This window comes from Eschscholzia californica, unplaced genomic scaffold (genome assembly GCF_041429995.1).
Source record: "Eschscholzia californica isolate CP2 unplaced genomic scaffold, dmEscCali1.0.p SCAF_6, whole genome shotgun sequence".
In the NCBI taxonomy this organism is placed as follows: domain Eukaryota; kingdom Viridiplantae; phylum Streptophyta; class Magnoliopsida; order Ranunculales; family Papaveraceae; genus Eschscholzia; species Eschscholzia californica.
In genome coordinates, this window is record NW_028238483.1 from 36525076 (window position 1) to 36539917 (window position 14842).

The 14842-nt window shown below is 34.9% G+C and overlaps 1 protein-coding gene and 1 long non-coding RNA gene across 5 annotated transcripts; one reads left to right on the forward strand and one right to left on the reverse strand.

Moving 5' to 3' along the window:
* Positions 1-818: 818 nt before the first annotated feature.
* Positions 819-5093, reverse strand: LOC147534268 (uncharacterized). Of its 4 annotated transcripts, none has more exons than XM_086645339.1 (6): positions 4804-5093; positions 4470-4665; positions 2077-4351; positions 1932-1992; positions 1604-1827; positions 819-1140 (listed from the first exon to the last, which is right to left on the reverse strand). In XM_086645339.1, the coding sequence occupies exons 2-6, from the start codon at positions 4582-4584 to the stop codon at positions 1086-1088; spliced, it is 2730 nt and encodes a 909-aa protein (XP_086501465.1). In that variant the 5' UTR covers positions 4585-4665; positions 4804-5093; the 3' UTR covers positions 819-1085. The 4 variants fall into 4 exon arrangements, with proteins under 4 accessions (XP_086501465.1, XP_086501469.1, XP_086501468.1 ...); XM_086645343.1 differs by having other exon boundaries at positions 2077-4348; positions 4804-5022; XM_086645342.1 differs by lacking the exon at positions 4804-5093 and having other exon boundaries at positions 2077-4348; positions 4470-4718.
* A 6353-nt stretch (positions 5094-11446) lies between these two features.
* LOC147534269 (uncharacterized) lies at positions 11447-13845 on the forward strand. The gene is made up of 4 exons (XR_015227479.1): positions 11447-11555; positions 12340-12552; positions 12687-12884; positions 13596-13845. It is a non-coding gene; the product is annotated as an uncharacterized LOC147534269 (long non-coding RNA).
* Positions 13846-14842: the final 997 nt, after the last annotated feature.

A 14842-nucleotide genomic window follows, 5' to 3' on the forward strand; every position in this document is an offset into this window, starting at 1 on the left:
ATTATTTTCCAAGAGAACAAAGTCGGATCTAGGAAGGTGGGTGGGATGGTTGAGTAATAAATCCTCCACTGAGTTGTTGACATAGTAATATTTAAACACAATAAATATTGAATATTTTGGGGACCAACTAAAATGTTTTGGTTTTTCTGTTATATATATATCTAAACGAGAGAATGCACAGTGCTGTAAGTATTTTTAATGGTTACTGATCAAATTCCGAAAAACTTTATCCTATAAAATATAATAATTCGGTAAGGCAGAGCTTTTCATTATTAAAGTTAAGTGAGGTATAAATTTAATGGATATAAATTTCATCAAACAAAGAATACTAATGTTTCAACATTACATTGATAAAAGATAGTCCCACATTCACTAAAATTAGTTTTTACACAGTACAAAATGTTTAAGTGCCACTTTACTATAGTTTTTATTAGGAAAAGCACAAGATTACTATAATATAAGGTCTCCAATTCTCCGTACCATGTTAATTGACAAGGTATAATTTGTGTTCGCTGAACACACACAAGTCAGTAACTTTTACAGTTATAAAAAAGTTTGGAAGGCGTAATCTTAACTAGTGAAGATAAGTTTGGAAAATATAATTTTAACTCTTTTAAATAAATTTGAAACGTGTAATCTCAATCCTTAAAGATAAGTTTGAGAAGTATGATCCTAACTGTGGAAGAGAAGGTTATATTTTCTAAAAAAAACATCCTCCTCTTCTAGTCTTTTGACTCAAGACCAGTTGATCATAAACCATATATAAACCCAATAACAAGAAGGCCAATATCTCTGGTGCCATATTAAGTAGATGAGACTTCTAACTCAAAACAAATTCATCATACAAATGCTATCCTGCCAATACATAAACCACATAATACAGCATCTGTAAAAGTTACATGGTAAATCACAGAGAAACAAAAATCGATGTTAATTACTAAACTAGCATTGAATCTAAGTAGGAATGTTTTTCCAGGATTCTTCTCTAACTACTCCACTTTCATCTCTACCATTTACTAATTCTTCATTTTCGGTCTCGTGTTAATGCCAACAGGAGGGTCGGTGAAATCCAACATCGTGATTATTTATGCAGATACTCCCGGTATGCACATGCCAAATCCACGCTTTAGCCGCTCAACACTGTAAAAAACAAAAGATTAACGAACACAAGATATAGGACAGTTTAAAGGTAGAAACATGCAACTAGAGGTTAGTTAACGATTCTCTCGAGGTTATTACTACTTAAAAACTTTGAAGTGAAAAGCAGTCACATCATTAACCCTAAACTGCTTTCGCTAGAGAGTCTTTATGATGACCCCATATTTTGAGCAACTTGTGATAGTAAATGCTACCCGTTACGATGGTTTGGTAAGAAATCGGATAAATTTTCCAGACAAATTGAATAAAAAACTTAATGTGAGAAAAGAATTGCATCATTGATCAATTATTGATTGATCAATGATGCAAAACATTGAGGAAAGTTGATGAGTGTTTCCCAAAATAAGTTTGGTACTTGTTTTATCTACTTCACTTCATTGTTCATTTCACTCGGGCCTGTGGAAAAATTATACTAGAATTTATTTTGAGAGAGACTGGAACTTACGTTGGAGCGAGCTTGCCAAGGCAATCAAGCTCTTCACCGGAGTCCTCATCCAGAATTCTTCCAGATATCTCGACGATATAAGATTTATCACTAGTAGTCGGAAGTCCTCTGCTAGCAAGTAAATCCAAATCCTTTTCGTGAAGTTCTCTTCCATTGACAAATACTCGAGTATCACCATTAGAACAATTCTTCGGCAACGGGTAACTAAATTCTTCAATAAATGGCTGCAAAATGTATCAAGTACTTCAAAAATATATTCCAAATCATAAACTTGTGTCGAACAAACCATGGATAGAGAAACGTCTTTTAAAAAGAGAACTGGACTCACAGGAATTATGCCTAGACAAGGCTGGCCCATCATTCCCCAAAACCCAGCTCGAGGATCGTACCTGTTCAGAAGAGTAAACCATGAGAAATTTAGTTAAAGATGTAACATCACAACAATGATACACCTAAGAGAAATATGAACTTACCAATACTCTCCAGGTTGGATTGCTCCAGCTAGTTTTTCCGCCTTCTTAACCAATCGTTCTGGTATAGGTTGCCCGTTAACAAAAACATTGGGTTCTTCATTATCCTCAGTTTGGTTAGACTTAGATAAGTCTTTGAAACTTTTCTTCATTAGCCCTACAAAGAAGGAATCACCCGTCTTACCATTTTTTGGTTTATTTTCTACTTCAGTAATCACCTTAGAATCCCGAGGTACATCAGAATTCAGATATTCCTTAAACGAAACATCCATCTCAGATACCACTGTCTCGCTATGCACAGAACTCTGTCCGGAAGTGTCGCTAGTAAAGGCAATTATCTCTCCATCCCTACGTTTACTCATGTTGCCATTCCCTAACTTGCTTACAATTTGGTCAGAAGGAAGTCCATAACGTTCATGAGTGGGTGAGCCAGGATCGTGTGGAAGGACATTCGCCTTCGTTGGGAACTCATAAGAGCTTGAGATGTCTTGTCTAGAAATCACACTTTCGAGACTTTCCTCATCCTCGAAACTGCTAGAAGATGAAGAAATGTGATCCTGCGACTTTTCAGACTGGCTCGAGCTCACCCTCTCATCCATAGGAACAAAGTCAGAGTTTTCATAGTCATTAGAATAATGATTTGTTCTACTTTGGTGAGGATAACCATGAGAACGTAAAATACCATCTTTTACCATATCCAGAGAACCGTCGCTGACTTCCAGAGGAGCTTTTTTAGTTTTTGGAGGTGCAGATATGACAAGTCTATTCTTCCCAATTGAAACTGAGTTAATAGTCGAACAACCACCACATCGGAGTTTCTGTTGTCTCTTTCCCATCAGCAAGAGCCTCGGCAGTGGAAGCAGTTCAAAACAAGTATCACATGCTATAAATGGAGCCCCACCGGCTATGGGAAGGCAACGGCGTCCGCTTCTCTTAGCTAGTGACAGCCTCTGAAAGCGTCCCCTATCAAGACCAGCATCATCATTATTTGCCCTCGTTTGCGCCTGGCTCTCGCGAGAAATTAATGGAGGCTTGGCATGTATGGGATTACAAGCCCATGGGTCAACTGCATTAGCATCCCCGAGACGGTGAGTTGCAGGATTATTTGCCGCCGGATCCAGAAACCTTCTATTGGGGAAGTTAATTGGTGGATCTTGGCTTGGTACTTGCCAGCGTCGGTTATAGCAATGTGGGCAAGCACATTCAGGATGGTGGAAGGAGTTGGTATGTTGGTACATTGGAACTTGCTCTCGGTTAACATCCAAGACTTGACCAGAAAAGTATCCGTGAGATGATTGTTGTGGGTATTCCTGCCACGGTGGATATGGAGCTCTACCAGGCATGTTGGGTCCAGACACATCTCCATGTCCTGGGCCTGCAACGGGAGCGTTATAGAAACCCTGCATATCTCTTTCAGGCCCATGCATCATAGAAACAGGCCCATGGACATTGCTGATATAAGGTGAATTTCCTAAATGGTCAGCCATTGGAAATGGTTGCGAAGGAACTTGCTTTGATCTAGATGAGCTAGTTGGAACCCAATTACTTTCACCAACATAAGTAGCCAAAGGAACTGTTTCTTTTGCTCTCTTTGATACACTACAAGATCTAGTTAATTGTTGTGTAATCTCTTCTAGCTTCCTAAGAAGCTCGGCACGATCTTCCTCAAGTAGTTCCACTCTATCAGACCCACTTAGGTTGTTATGATTATTCATCATACCTCCATTGCCATAACAAGAACCTGGTTGTTGATAATTAGGATAAGACGAACCAGGGAAACTCACATTATCAACTACAGCTCTTGTAGTTCTCCTATTAGCTGTCATTTGATCTCTTTCATTTGACCCATAATCAAGAACTTGCTTTGATCTCCTATACCCAATTTGGTGTTCAGATTCCCTACTTTCATGCTTAACTCCAACCCCATTATCCCTGTCAATATTCATCTCGTGATTGTTCCCCATAACCCGATTTTCGACTGGATCTTTGCTAAAATGCCTATACTTATCACTATATCTAGTTTCCTGCCTTGTTTTCCTTGGAAAATATGGTGAAGCTAGAACACTGTCCCTATTGGAAGAAAAGGAATTTTCTTTCTCTCTCTTCCTAGGTTCTAATCCATTTCTCTCTCTATCTAATACCTCTGAAATCCCACTCAGATTAAAATTTACCCTTTTCTCATTAGATAAACCCTCAAATTTCTCAGAACTAACTACACTACTCTCTTCATTAGATTTCTCCATTGATTCATTACTTGAACATAAAGATTGTTTCTCTGCTGTTTGATTTCAACACAAATTACATAAAACCCAAACTCAAAATTACTCCAAAATAAACAACTGAAGAGAAAAAAGGTAGTGTTTAGAGAGAGAAAGTATGAGAAATTAGTTGCTCACCTTGAAGAAAAGCACCACATCCACCACATTTATAAACAGGTTCATTTGGGATTTCTTGAAGAAGATTTTGACACTTAGGGCAACGAACAAGACGAAGTCTTGATGCTTCCTCCATTTTTTTCAAATACCCACCACTTAACTGAACTGAGAAAAGAGAAGGAAACCCTAGAATTCCACCATTTTTAAGCTCAAACTTCTAAAAATAAGAACTCAAAATGTGTGTCAGTAAGCTCATTAAAACACCACCATTGAAGCTCCCCATAAAAGGAGATCTAAAAATCAGAGAGAAGAAGTAGAAAGAAAAAGTAAAATCAAAGTGAGAAAGATATTATACTTTTAAAAAAGGTAACGTGGGGGAAGTGACAAAGTTTCTGAGTTGAAGCTCAGAGACACTTTCCACTTTATTCAGAATCAGAAACAAATTAGAATTTTTTGTGTGTTCTTGTGTCTGTGAGTGTGACCCTTGTCTTTTGATAATGAGACTTTTTCCTAGAGAGAGAAAGATGAGTTCTTCATGTGATGGGGATTTGTGAGTATGATTCCCTTTTTCAAAAAAAAAATTATACCAGGAAAATAATTAAAAATTAAGATTGAAAAAAGTATAACAATATTTTACTTCAGATCAGAATGTTAAAGGTTGGTCCTATAATCACCTCTAGTTTTTTTTTTTGAGTTAATTCTTATATGGCCCCCTACTTTGTGACCAGCTTCCTTTATGGCCCTCTTTTTTTCGTAAATTCAAATATGACCCCCTATTTTCAGGTAAATGTCATTACTACCCTTCCTAATTCAAAATTTAAAACATTAAAACAAAATTATTTCCACCTCACCCTTCTCTCCCTCCACCTCATCTCACCCTACACCTCACCCTTCTCTCTCTCTCTCGAACTCACCTCTCTCTCTCTCTCGAACTCACCTCTCTCTCTCTCTCGAACTCACCTCTCTCTCTCTCCAACTCACCCCTTTCTTCTCCGGTGAGGTTGCCGGCCGGAAAATTTTCCGGCCGGCAACCTCACCGGAGAAGAAAGGGGTGAGTTGGAGAGAGAGAGAGGTGAGTTCGAGAGAGAGAGAGAGGTGAGTTCGAGAGAGAGAGGTGAGTTCGAGAGAGAGAGGTGAGTTCGAGAGAGAGAGAGAGGTGAGTTCGAGAGAGAGAAAGAAGGGTGAGGTGTAGGGTGAGATGAGGTGGAGGGAGAGAGGGGTGAGGTAGAAATAATTTTGTTTTAATGTTTTAAATTTAGAATTAGGAAGGGTAGTAATGACATTTACCTGAAAATAGGGGGTCATATTTGAATTTACGAAAAAAAGGGGGCCATAAAGGAAGCTGATCACAAAGTACGGGGCCATATAGGAATTAACTCTTTTTTTTTTCTTTCTTCTTTTTTGTTTGGTAAACTATAATTACCTCTTGTTTGAGGGGTTGTTGGATTGGGACTTTTACAGATTTTTATAGACAAAATGTCCCGTAGACATTTCAGATGATATATTATAGACAACATGTCTTAATAGACATTTTCAAGACATTGAGTTTGTAAACAAAATATCTTTATAAACATTTCAAGACATTTGATCCATAGACAAAATATCTGGGAACATTTCAAGATCTTCAGTCCATTGACAAAATGTGTAATGCATAATATATTTATACTAATCAAAAATATATTTTTCGACTTTCATAGACATCTGTGAATATTTGTGGACATTGGTGGACATTTGGTAGACATTTATTATTTTAATATTATTATTATTGTTTAATCACATGAAATAATATATTTATACTAACATTTCAAAAATATATTTTTCGACTTTCGTAGACATCTGTGAATATTTGTGGACATTGGTGGACATTTGATTGACATTTATTATTTTAATAATATTATTATTGTTTAATCACATGAAATAATATATTTATAATAACATTTCAAATATATATTTTTCGACTTTCGTAGACGTCTGTGAATATTTGTGGACATTGATGGACATTTGGTAGACATTTATTATTTTAATATTATTATTGTTTAATCACATTAAATAATATATTTGTATGAACAATTCAAAAATATATTTTTCGACTTTCGTAGACATCTGCGAATATTTGTGGACATTGATGGACATTTGGTGGATGTTTATTATTTTAATATTATCATTATTGTTTAATCACGTGGATTAATATATTTGTATGAACATTTCAAAATATATTTTTCGACTTTCGTAGACATCTCGTGAATATTTGTGGACATTGAAGGACATTTGGTGGTCATTTATTATTTTAATATTATTATTGTTGTTTAATCACATGATGGATCCTGAATGTCTCTTGTTTTTGTAAATTCATTTTGGGCTCCAAATTTGTCCCAAAACCCTTCACAAAATCCATCAAACTATGAAGTCTACCAAAGCCTGAGACATTTTGTCTATAATCGAATGCCTCAGACTTTCATAGACTCTCAAATGTCGGAATTTGAATGTCTCGAACTTTCGAGGACTTTCAAATGTCTGGAATTCAATGCCTTGGACTTTCGTGGACTTTCAAATGTCTGGCTTTGATTGTCTCGGACTTTCGTAGACTCTCAAATGTCCGGAATTGAATGCCATGCCTCGGATTTTCGCGGACACTCAAATATCCACGAAAGTCCCAATCCACTACCCCCAGTAGTTGAAAGCGTTGACATAAACTCTAAATTCTTAAAGTTTCAAACTACATTATCGAAGAAGACGAAATTCATGGTTCATTGAACTAGGATTATAATAGGTGTAAATAATGTAATAAATTTGTCGGGTTTTAAACCTTTCATTTACTGTTTAACTTAGACCGTTATCGTTGAACATAGATCATAGTCGATTTCTAAAAAAAAAAATGTCGGACATCGCCTATGAATATCAAATATCCCCCCTCATCACCCACTATATTTTGCCTATGATCATCAAATATCGCCTACTTTTTCATCAAAAAAAAAACATATCGCCTACTTTTCCATTTGTTACCGTGCATAATATCTTGTTACACATTTTGAATAAAAATAATGAGTGAGTAAAAATAATGAGTGAATAAAATATAGATTCTAAGTACTCATTTTCAGTGCTTTCGATGCGGAAAAAACACCAAATATAGTGGGTAACCATCAGGGCTAAATTAACTATTAAAAGTTTTGAATAGGTGGTCAGAGAGGTTGATATGATTTTGCCTTTCCCAGCCGAGCTCTGTTATTTGAATATGAAGTGACCTTATAAAAAGAAGACATAAAGGTGAAATCATTTTTTCTAGAAAAATAATGGCATTACATAAAAAAAAAATTATATTCTATAGCAAAGTAAAGTGTGTAAATGTACATCTAATTAGACAATATCCATACAAATGTAAGTGGAGGCCTCTTACTTTTGATTCCTACACCCCAGCAATTTTCGTTTATAACTTTATACTTTTGCACAACGGGTTTTAGGATTTAGGAAAATTGAACAAGATAGTTTGGCTTTCTAATAAAAAATGGTATGGAGACTGATTTTCGTAGCTAAATTCTCCAAGGGTACAATTCATCAAGTCAAAGTATTGTATCCATCCAATTGGTCGTGCAAAGTAACAACAAGAGTTGGATCTTCGCTATGGACTCAGTTGAAAACTCATCCCTATCATTGAATCTTTAATTACTTGGGAAATAAGCTCGGAAATAAATATTAGTATCTGGTTGGATAGTCGGGTTCCAAATGAGAGTATGCTCGATACTGTGTCAATTTCAACAGAAATAAAAACAGCTTTCACTTTAGTTCATCAACTAATGTCTTCTGAAGGACAGTGAGACACAGACATCGTTTTATCTAATATGTTCCTTGCTAACATAGCTTCAATAACATTGGCTCCCCCTTTGCAGCCAGATCAGGTAGATATGCCCAGATGGTACGTAATACAGAAAGAGAAATTCTCTGTTACATCTATGTATCACCACCTGGTTAAGAAGCGTAGTAAACAATCAAAATAATCCACAATTTTGAGATATGTGATGGAAACGTCTCCAAGTGTTTTATAGGATAAAGATTTTCATTTAGAATTAGATTGGGCACATATTTTCTGCTCTCCATCTAAAGAGAGAGAGAAAAAGAAGAAGAGTCAATGAGTGCGCTCGAAGGCCCCAAGCACAGTTCTGGGTCCATGCGGCGAGCACCTGTAGACGAGGAAGCAGGAGCAAATTTTTTTTTTTTTTTTTGGTGCTCTTGGAACTTTCTCAGTTTTGGAATTTTCTCACAGGTCGCAAAAAAAGTCTTTAGCCTATACTTGCCTCTGAGCAAACCTCTGTCAGAGTTGGTCAGATGTGGTCAAATGACCTCTGTCTCTAACTCTTGGATTTGTTTACCCACCAGGCGACCAAAACACCCAAGAAGGACTAAACCCTTGATTTGATCTTCCATCTCACTCTTAACGATTGAGAATGTGAGTTAAACTCACCTGAAGGTGAACGTACTCTGTGAGTTATAATATAAAAGGTGAAAGGACAACTAGATCTAGATTTGTACGAATCTTGTGCTGAGAGGAGGGGTAATGATATTGTAGCTAAACTATAGATTTGTTTAAAGTGAAAAAGAAGTAGTATTTGGTTGTATTGTAAAATAGATGTTCTGATCCCAAACCATTGGTGTCTCAAAAATTTACACATTGATCAAAAATTTTGGTCTGTGCTAAGGCGCCTATAAACTGCTGTACTCAGAGTTTATCGTAACAAGTTCAATTCAAGATTGGTCTGTGCTAAGGCGCCTATAAACTACTGTACTCAGAGTATCGTAACAAGTTCAATTCAAGATGAAGGTGGAGTTAGTTATTTATTATTTGTGTTAAAGAGTATAAATAAAGTAAAGGTAGGAGTGAACATTCATTTCCTTAAAATGAAATTGTGCATTTTGTCTTTGTAAACTAAAGTTTATCTTCTCCAATTATCTTACGTACTTTGTACGTACAAGAGTACGTACAAGAAAATAATTTTGTAATTTGTTTAGTGATGACTCAACATATATATTCACATTAAAAGTATATATGAAATTGACGCTTTCTTTTCCTTTTTGAAGGATTGTTACATTATACGAGGACATGTATTTGACGATAAACTCATTACAGATGCATGCTTTGAAGACCATAAAAACAAACCCTAAAAGATAAGATCTATCTGATAAGGGAGCACGGTTATATCCTCGTATTATAACAAACCATGAAGGTCATCAGGAACCGCCTTTATTACTTTATTCGAAACATATATAATAGTGAAGCAACAAGGCTACACAACCCGCCTCATGGGACTCCCACTTGAATTGTATGTGAGAGAAATTCTTGTTCAGCCTCGTGGAGAGAGAAACAAGGGTTTCTCTCACGTGCGATTCACGTGGGAGTCCCACTAGGTGGATTGAGTATACTTTTTAATAGTGAAGTGCGTAAAACTCCGGTAACCACCGTAAGTATTTTGCAAATAAAAAAGAAAAAGGAAAATTATTTTTAAACAATTTCCTTATAAACCTTAAAACACCAATAGAGTAAACCTACTAACCAAAAACACCACTGTTATATAGAACATGCATATTTTGATACAATAAAATTTGAATCTTGATGTTTCCAATAAACAGACACATCACATTCATCTCTTAGAAAAAGAGAAAGGATTAGTAACTTAAATTTCTATTAATAAAAGAAGAGAAGTCATACATAAGCTCGATCTAAATGAACAATTTTCTACAACAATATAACATATAGTCTAAAAACATAATCTCAAGCCGAAATTGCAGAGATATCTACTTCCTATAATATTCTTAAGACTTGGAATTACGTCGTATCTAAATACAAATATTACGACATAAATTAGTTCTTTCAATTTTTGCAGAAAATAAAACATTACAATTCGAAATTCACATTTCATTCCTATTAATGCAGGCCAACTTCAATTTATTTCTTCCAACACATAAAATAATCAAGAAATCCTTGAGACCCATTTTTATTGACCTTTTCTTTTGTCAATATATTTTTTCTCATCACCTCCTGCTTCATCTTCCATAATTTCTTCGCTACAGAATCAAGAAATGATGAACCACACAACTCGGAATTTTCTCCAAAATCATTCGTACTGATGGAATGCATTAACATGGATTCGGGGATGGCTGAGACTCGACTAAAAAACCTCCTTGATGATCCTCTAGAAGAAGATGTTGGCAAGATTAATGCCATCATATTTCGTTCTATGACATGAGTAAGAGAAACTAATTCAAATGAATCATATAATGGACTTCCACAATCCCAAATAACTATCTTCTTACCTTCTTCTTCTTCTTTCTTCATTTTGTTGATGTGATTCCTTCTTCTTTCTCTCCTTATAAGTACTTGATTAATAATAGAGATTCTTAATGGAAGGTTTTGTACTTTAGTTTTGAGGGGGAGAAGAGACATGTGAGCTCAATTAAAATAATTGTGTACTTGAATAAGTTGTGTTTTATGTAGTACTAATTTAATTATAGGTGGGTTGTAGTTGAAATATACAACAAAACAAACCCCGTGGACATAGTCTATATTTTGCACGTTATGTGTCCGGGAATAAAACTTTGGGAAAATGGCTATTTAAGTTCAGAAAATTATCATAATAACTAAAAAAACCATCATCTTTTTCTATTAACCAAAAGTTGTCATAATATTATTGGTAGTGATACATAAAGTTTGAAATAATATAGGTAATTATCATTCAGGTCATTTTTTATTTTTTTAGTTCCCAAAATGCCCTTTAACTTAAAACTCTGGTTCTCCCTACAAAAATCGAGAACCACTTCTCCTTCCGCACTTCTTCATCAATCTTCGAACAACGAAATTTGATCTACCAAATTCAAGCATGTTCGTTCTCCTTTCGATCCTAGATGTAAGTGATACCGCCTGAAACTAAAGGCACTTGAGATTTTTTGCTCTTCTTATGGATTTGAAACTGAAATTTTCAAGTATTCAGAATTGATGAATCTAATCTCGTAGGGATAAAGATAAAGTAGAGAGAGAAAGTCATGGTTGCCACAACAAAAATGATCTCAATCTCAATTTTGTGGGTTCTCATCTTGTTTCGAACCCTAGTTGTCATCCAGGTAAGTCTATTATTTTTGTAATTAACCACACAAATTTGTCTTCTTTTACTTTACTCAGAGTCGATTCATCACTGAAACCCTAGAATCCTGTCTACGTTTTTCCATAGAGAGTCGATCGATCAAAATAATTGATTATTTCTAAAAAAAGATCTTTATTTCCATTCAATTTTGGGTTTGGAATTGATTCTGAAATCAAGCAAGTGTTACGATGTAAATCAAGATCAATTGGCTTTATTTTGGGTCTGGTTTTATTTTCAGGGTTAGCTTCTTTTGCAAAATATTATCAATAGTGAATTTTGCTTCATTTGGGCCTTTAAGCTCTCATTTGTAAATTAGGTTACTAAATTAAGATTCAACATACTTTGGGTGTTCATTAATTATGCCTTTTATTATCCTGGACTTCCCGAGAGAGAGATAGATTGAAAAATGGAACCTAAGCTTTTAAGCTAGTTATATGACTTAGTTAGCTAGTTATATGACTTAGTTAGCTTATCAATGGTCTTCCAATTCGTTGTAACGAACGAATGAAAAGAAAACACGAAATTGCAAATGGTTGTGCGGATTTGCCCTGAAATGGTTTATTAACATAAGCTTCTCTTGTTGTGTTGTTCAAGAATCTGCAAAGACCAAGCACTCTCAGCTTCATTATGAATCAAAATTGTATATGCTTTAAGTGATGTTTTTTCTTTATTATGATTTGTTTTGTATCAAAAAAATATTCTTTCTCTTATGTTGAAGTGTTTCATTTACTCGTCATTTGAAAATGAAATTTGTTCATTTTCAGACTTTTAGTCCGAGAAGAAATGAACTTTTCATTAATAGAGGCAATAAAGTTTGTATGAAGCCGGAATACCCCACTTGAAGTTGTTTGGTGTCCAGGGCGAGTATAATGCCATGGTTATCGATCTTCTTAGGCCAAGCTTGGAGGACCTATTCAAGTATTGCAATCGCAAGCTCACATTGAAAACATTGTTAATGCTTGCGGATCAGTTGGTAAGTGCATGTCTCTTCTGTTACTCTACCGGAAGATTATAATTGAAGAGGGTTTATCTCTTGTAATGACATCAAGTTTATCTGTTACTCTTTCATGTTATCTAAAGTCATTATTTTTTCCTCCTTTATTTCATCTAGCTAGGGTGGAGTACTTGCATTCTAGAGGTTTTCATCACCGTGACATCAAGCTTGGCAACTTTTTGATGGGTTTAGGATGCCGAGCAAATCTAAACTTGTTGATGATCTGTAGCATTTCTACTGTTTTTCAGGCAAAAAAGTCTAAAGAGGATCTGAAGAAAGTGACACACAAAGTATTCTTCGATGTCGATATCGATGGTAAATCAGCTAGTATGCATTCTAAACTTGAAATAAACAAGTTCAGTTTGATTGAATATGATTCTACTATCTAGATTGATTGTCTGCTGACTTCTTATGTTATAATTCAAATGTATTTTCTTTCACTTCCCCAAAGAATCACACTTCACGATAAAGGTGGTCTACATATTGTTGATAAGTTTTGGAGGTTAGGATTTTAGCAACAAATCAGAGTCCTTAGAGGCAATGCTATCTCGACCTGCTGCATGGACACCGATATCTATTACGCAATTGGTTTCTATATCAAACAACGTTTTACTAGACAGAAACCACTATTTTAAATCTAACATGATGGAAGCACTTTCTTCCGTCTGTTGAAACAAATATGGGAACTATTGTTTATAGTCAATGCATATCTTTTGATTCAGTTTAAATGGTAGAGTTGTTTTATATTAAATGTTATAGAAACTGCACCAAGTCACAATACTATAAGTTGCTAAAGAATGGTATTTAACGCGAATACTCATTAGCGTATACATATGGTTACTATATATTGTCTATGCCATGGAACATCGATGAAGGGAGTATCTCTGGGCTTTTGTCAGAAGACCTATACCATTATTAGACATTGTTTGCTGGATTTTATATTAGGTTTCGAGCTCATTTTAATGTTCTACAGACTCTCAATTTCTCAAAAGCTAACATACCTTGATGAATAATTTTTTTTTTCAGATGTTGGAGTCAACTCTTTCTCATTGACTAGAAGGTCGTCGTGTATTTGAAGAACCAACTTCAGATTATTCACTACCTTGTTTATCTAAGAGAGCTAGACATTTCAATCATGTTGTCTTTTGTTGTTGTTTATTGTAGGCCAACTTATTGTAACTCTTCTTCGGTTTGTACCTCATAAGTATATTTCGGAACGTGTTTTAGCCAGTTTGTGTTTGGGGCATAAATAGATTTCGTAGACACACTCTTAGTTTATATTCTCGATTTGCAAATCGTGTTTGCAAGATATGCAACTCAAGATGATATTCTGCATAGCTTGCAAATCATGTTTGCAATCTATATTATGCAAACAAAGTTTGCAGTTTACATTATGCAAATACATGTTTGCAGTTTACATTATGCAAACACATGTTTGCAGAACAGATTGTTGCAAACACGTTTGCATAGCAGATTGTTGCAAACACGTTTGCATAGCAGATTGTTGCAAACACGTTTGCATAGCTGATTCTTGCAAACACGTTTGCATAACAGATTGTTGCAAACACGTTTGCAGAAAAACGTAAAGGAAAAAAAAACGCCGTTTTTTTCTGTTTATTTTTTTTGAAAAAAAAAGTATTGAAAGTGGATCTTGTTAGAAAGCTAATGAAAATTCAGTTCTAAATATATAATTTTTATAGAAATCCGACATCTCAAACAAAAGTTATATCGATTTAAAATTTAAAGAAAAATAAAATAATTTAGTTACACAAACTGACAAAAAAGGGTATTTCAGTATTTGCACACTTTTTGACCTGAATAATAATTTTCAAATGTTTTGTGCTTTTCTACTCATTTTCAATATTATTTTGACCTTTCTAGAAATTACCCCTAAAACTTTTGGATTGTATTCATATGGACCTCACGTTTTTGGGAAATAAAAATGTCAAAAGAAAAAAAAGGTAGGGGCTCCTTTAAAACTTCCCTATATGGCTATAACTTATACATATCTGTCATCCCCGCTAAGGGGCTTGTCCAAAATTAAGCCTACTGTCATTAATTAACCATAATAAAAAAAAAATCATTTAATTAGTTGAAAAATCATAAGTGGGGTTCTTATAAGATTTTATATATGTTATCTTCTCTCTCTCCATTTTGTTTGAATTGGTAAAGGGAGTAGCTACGACCTCAACAAGTCAACAACCAGCCAAAATCCTCTTACCTACGTTTCTTTTTGTCCAATTTTGCTACAACAATATTTGGTGCTTAGCTAC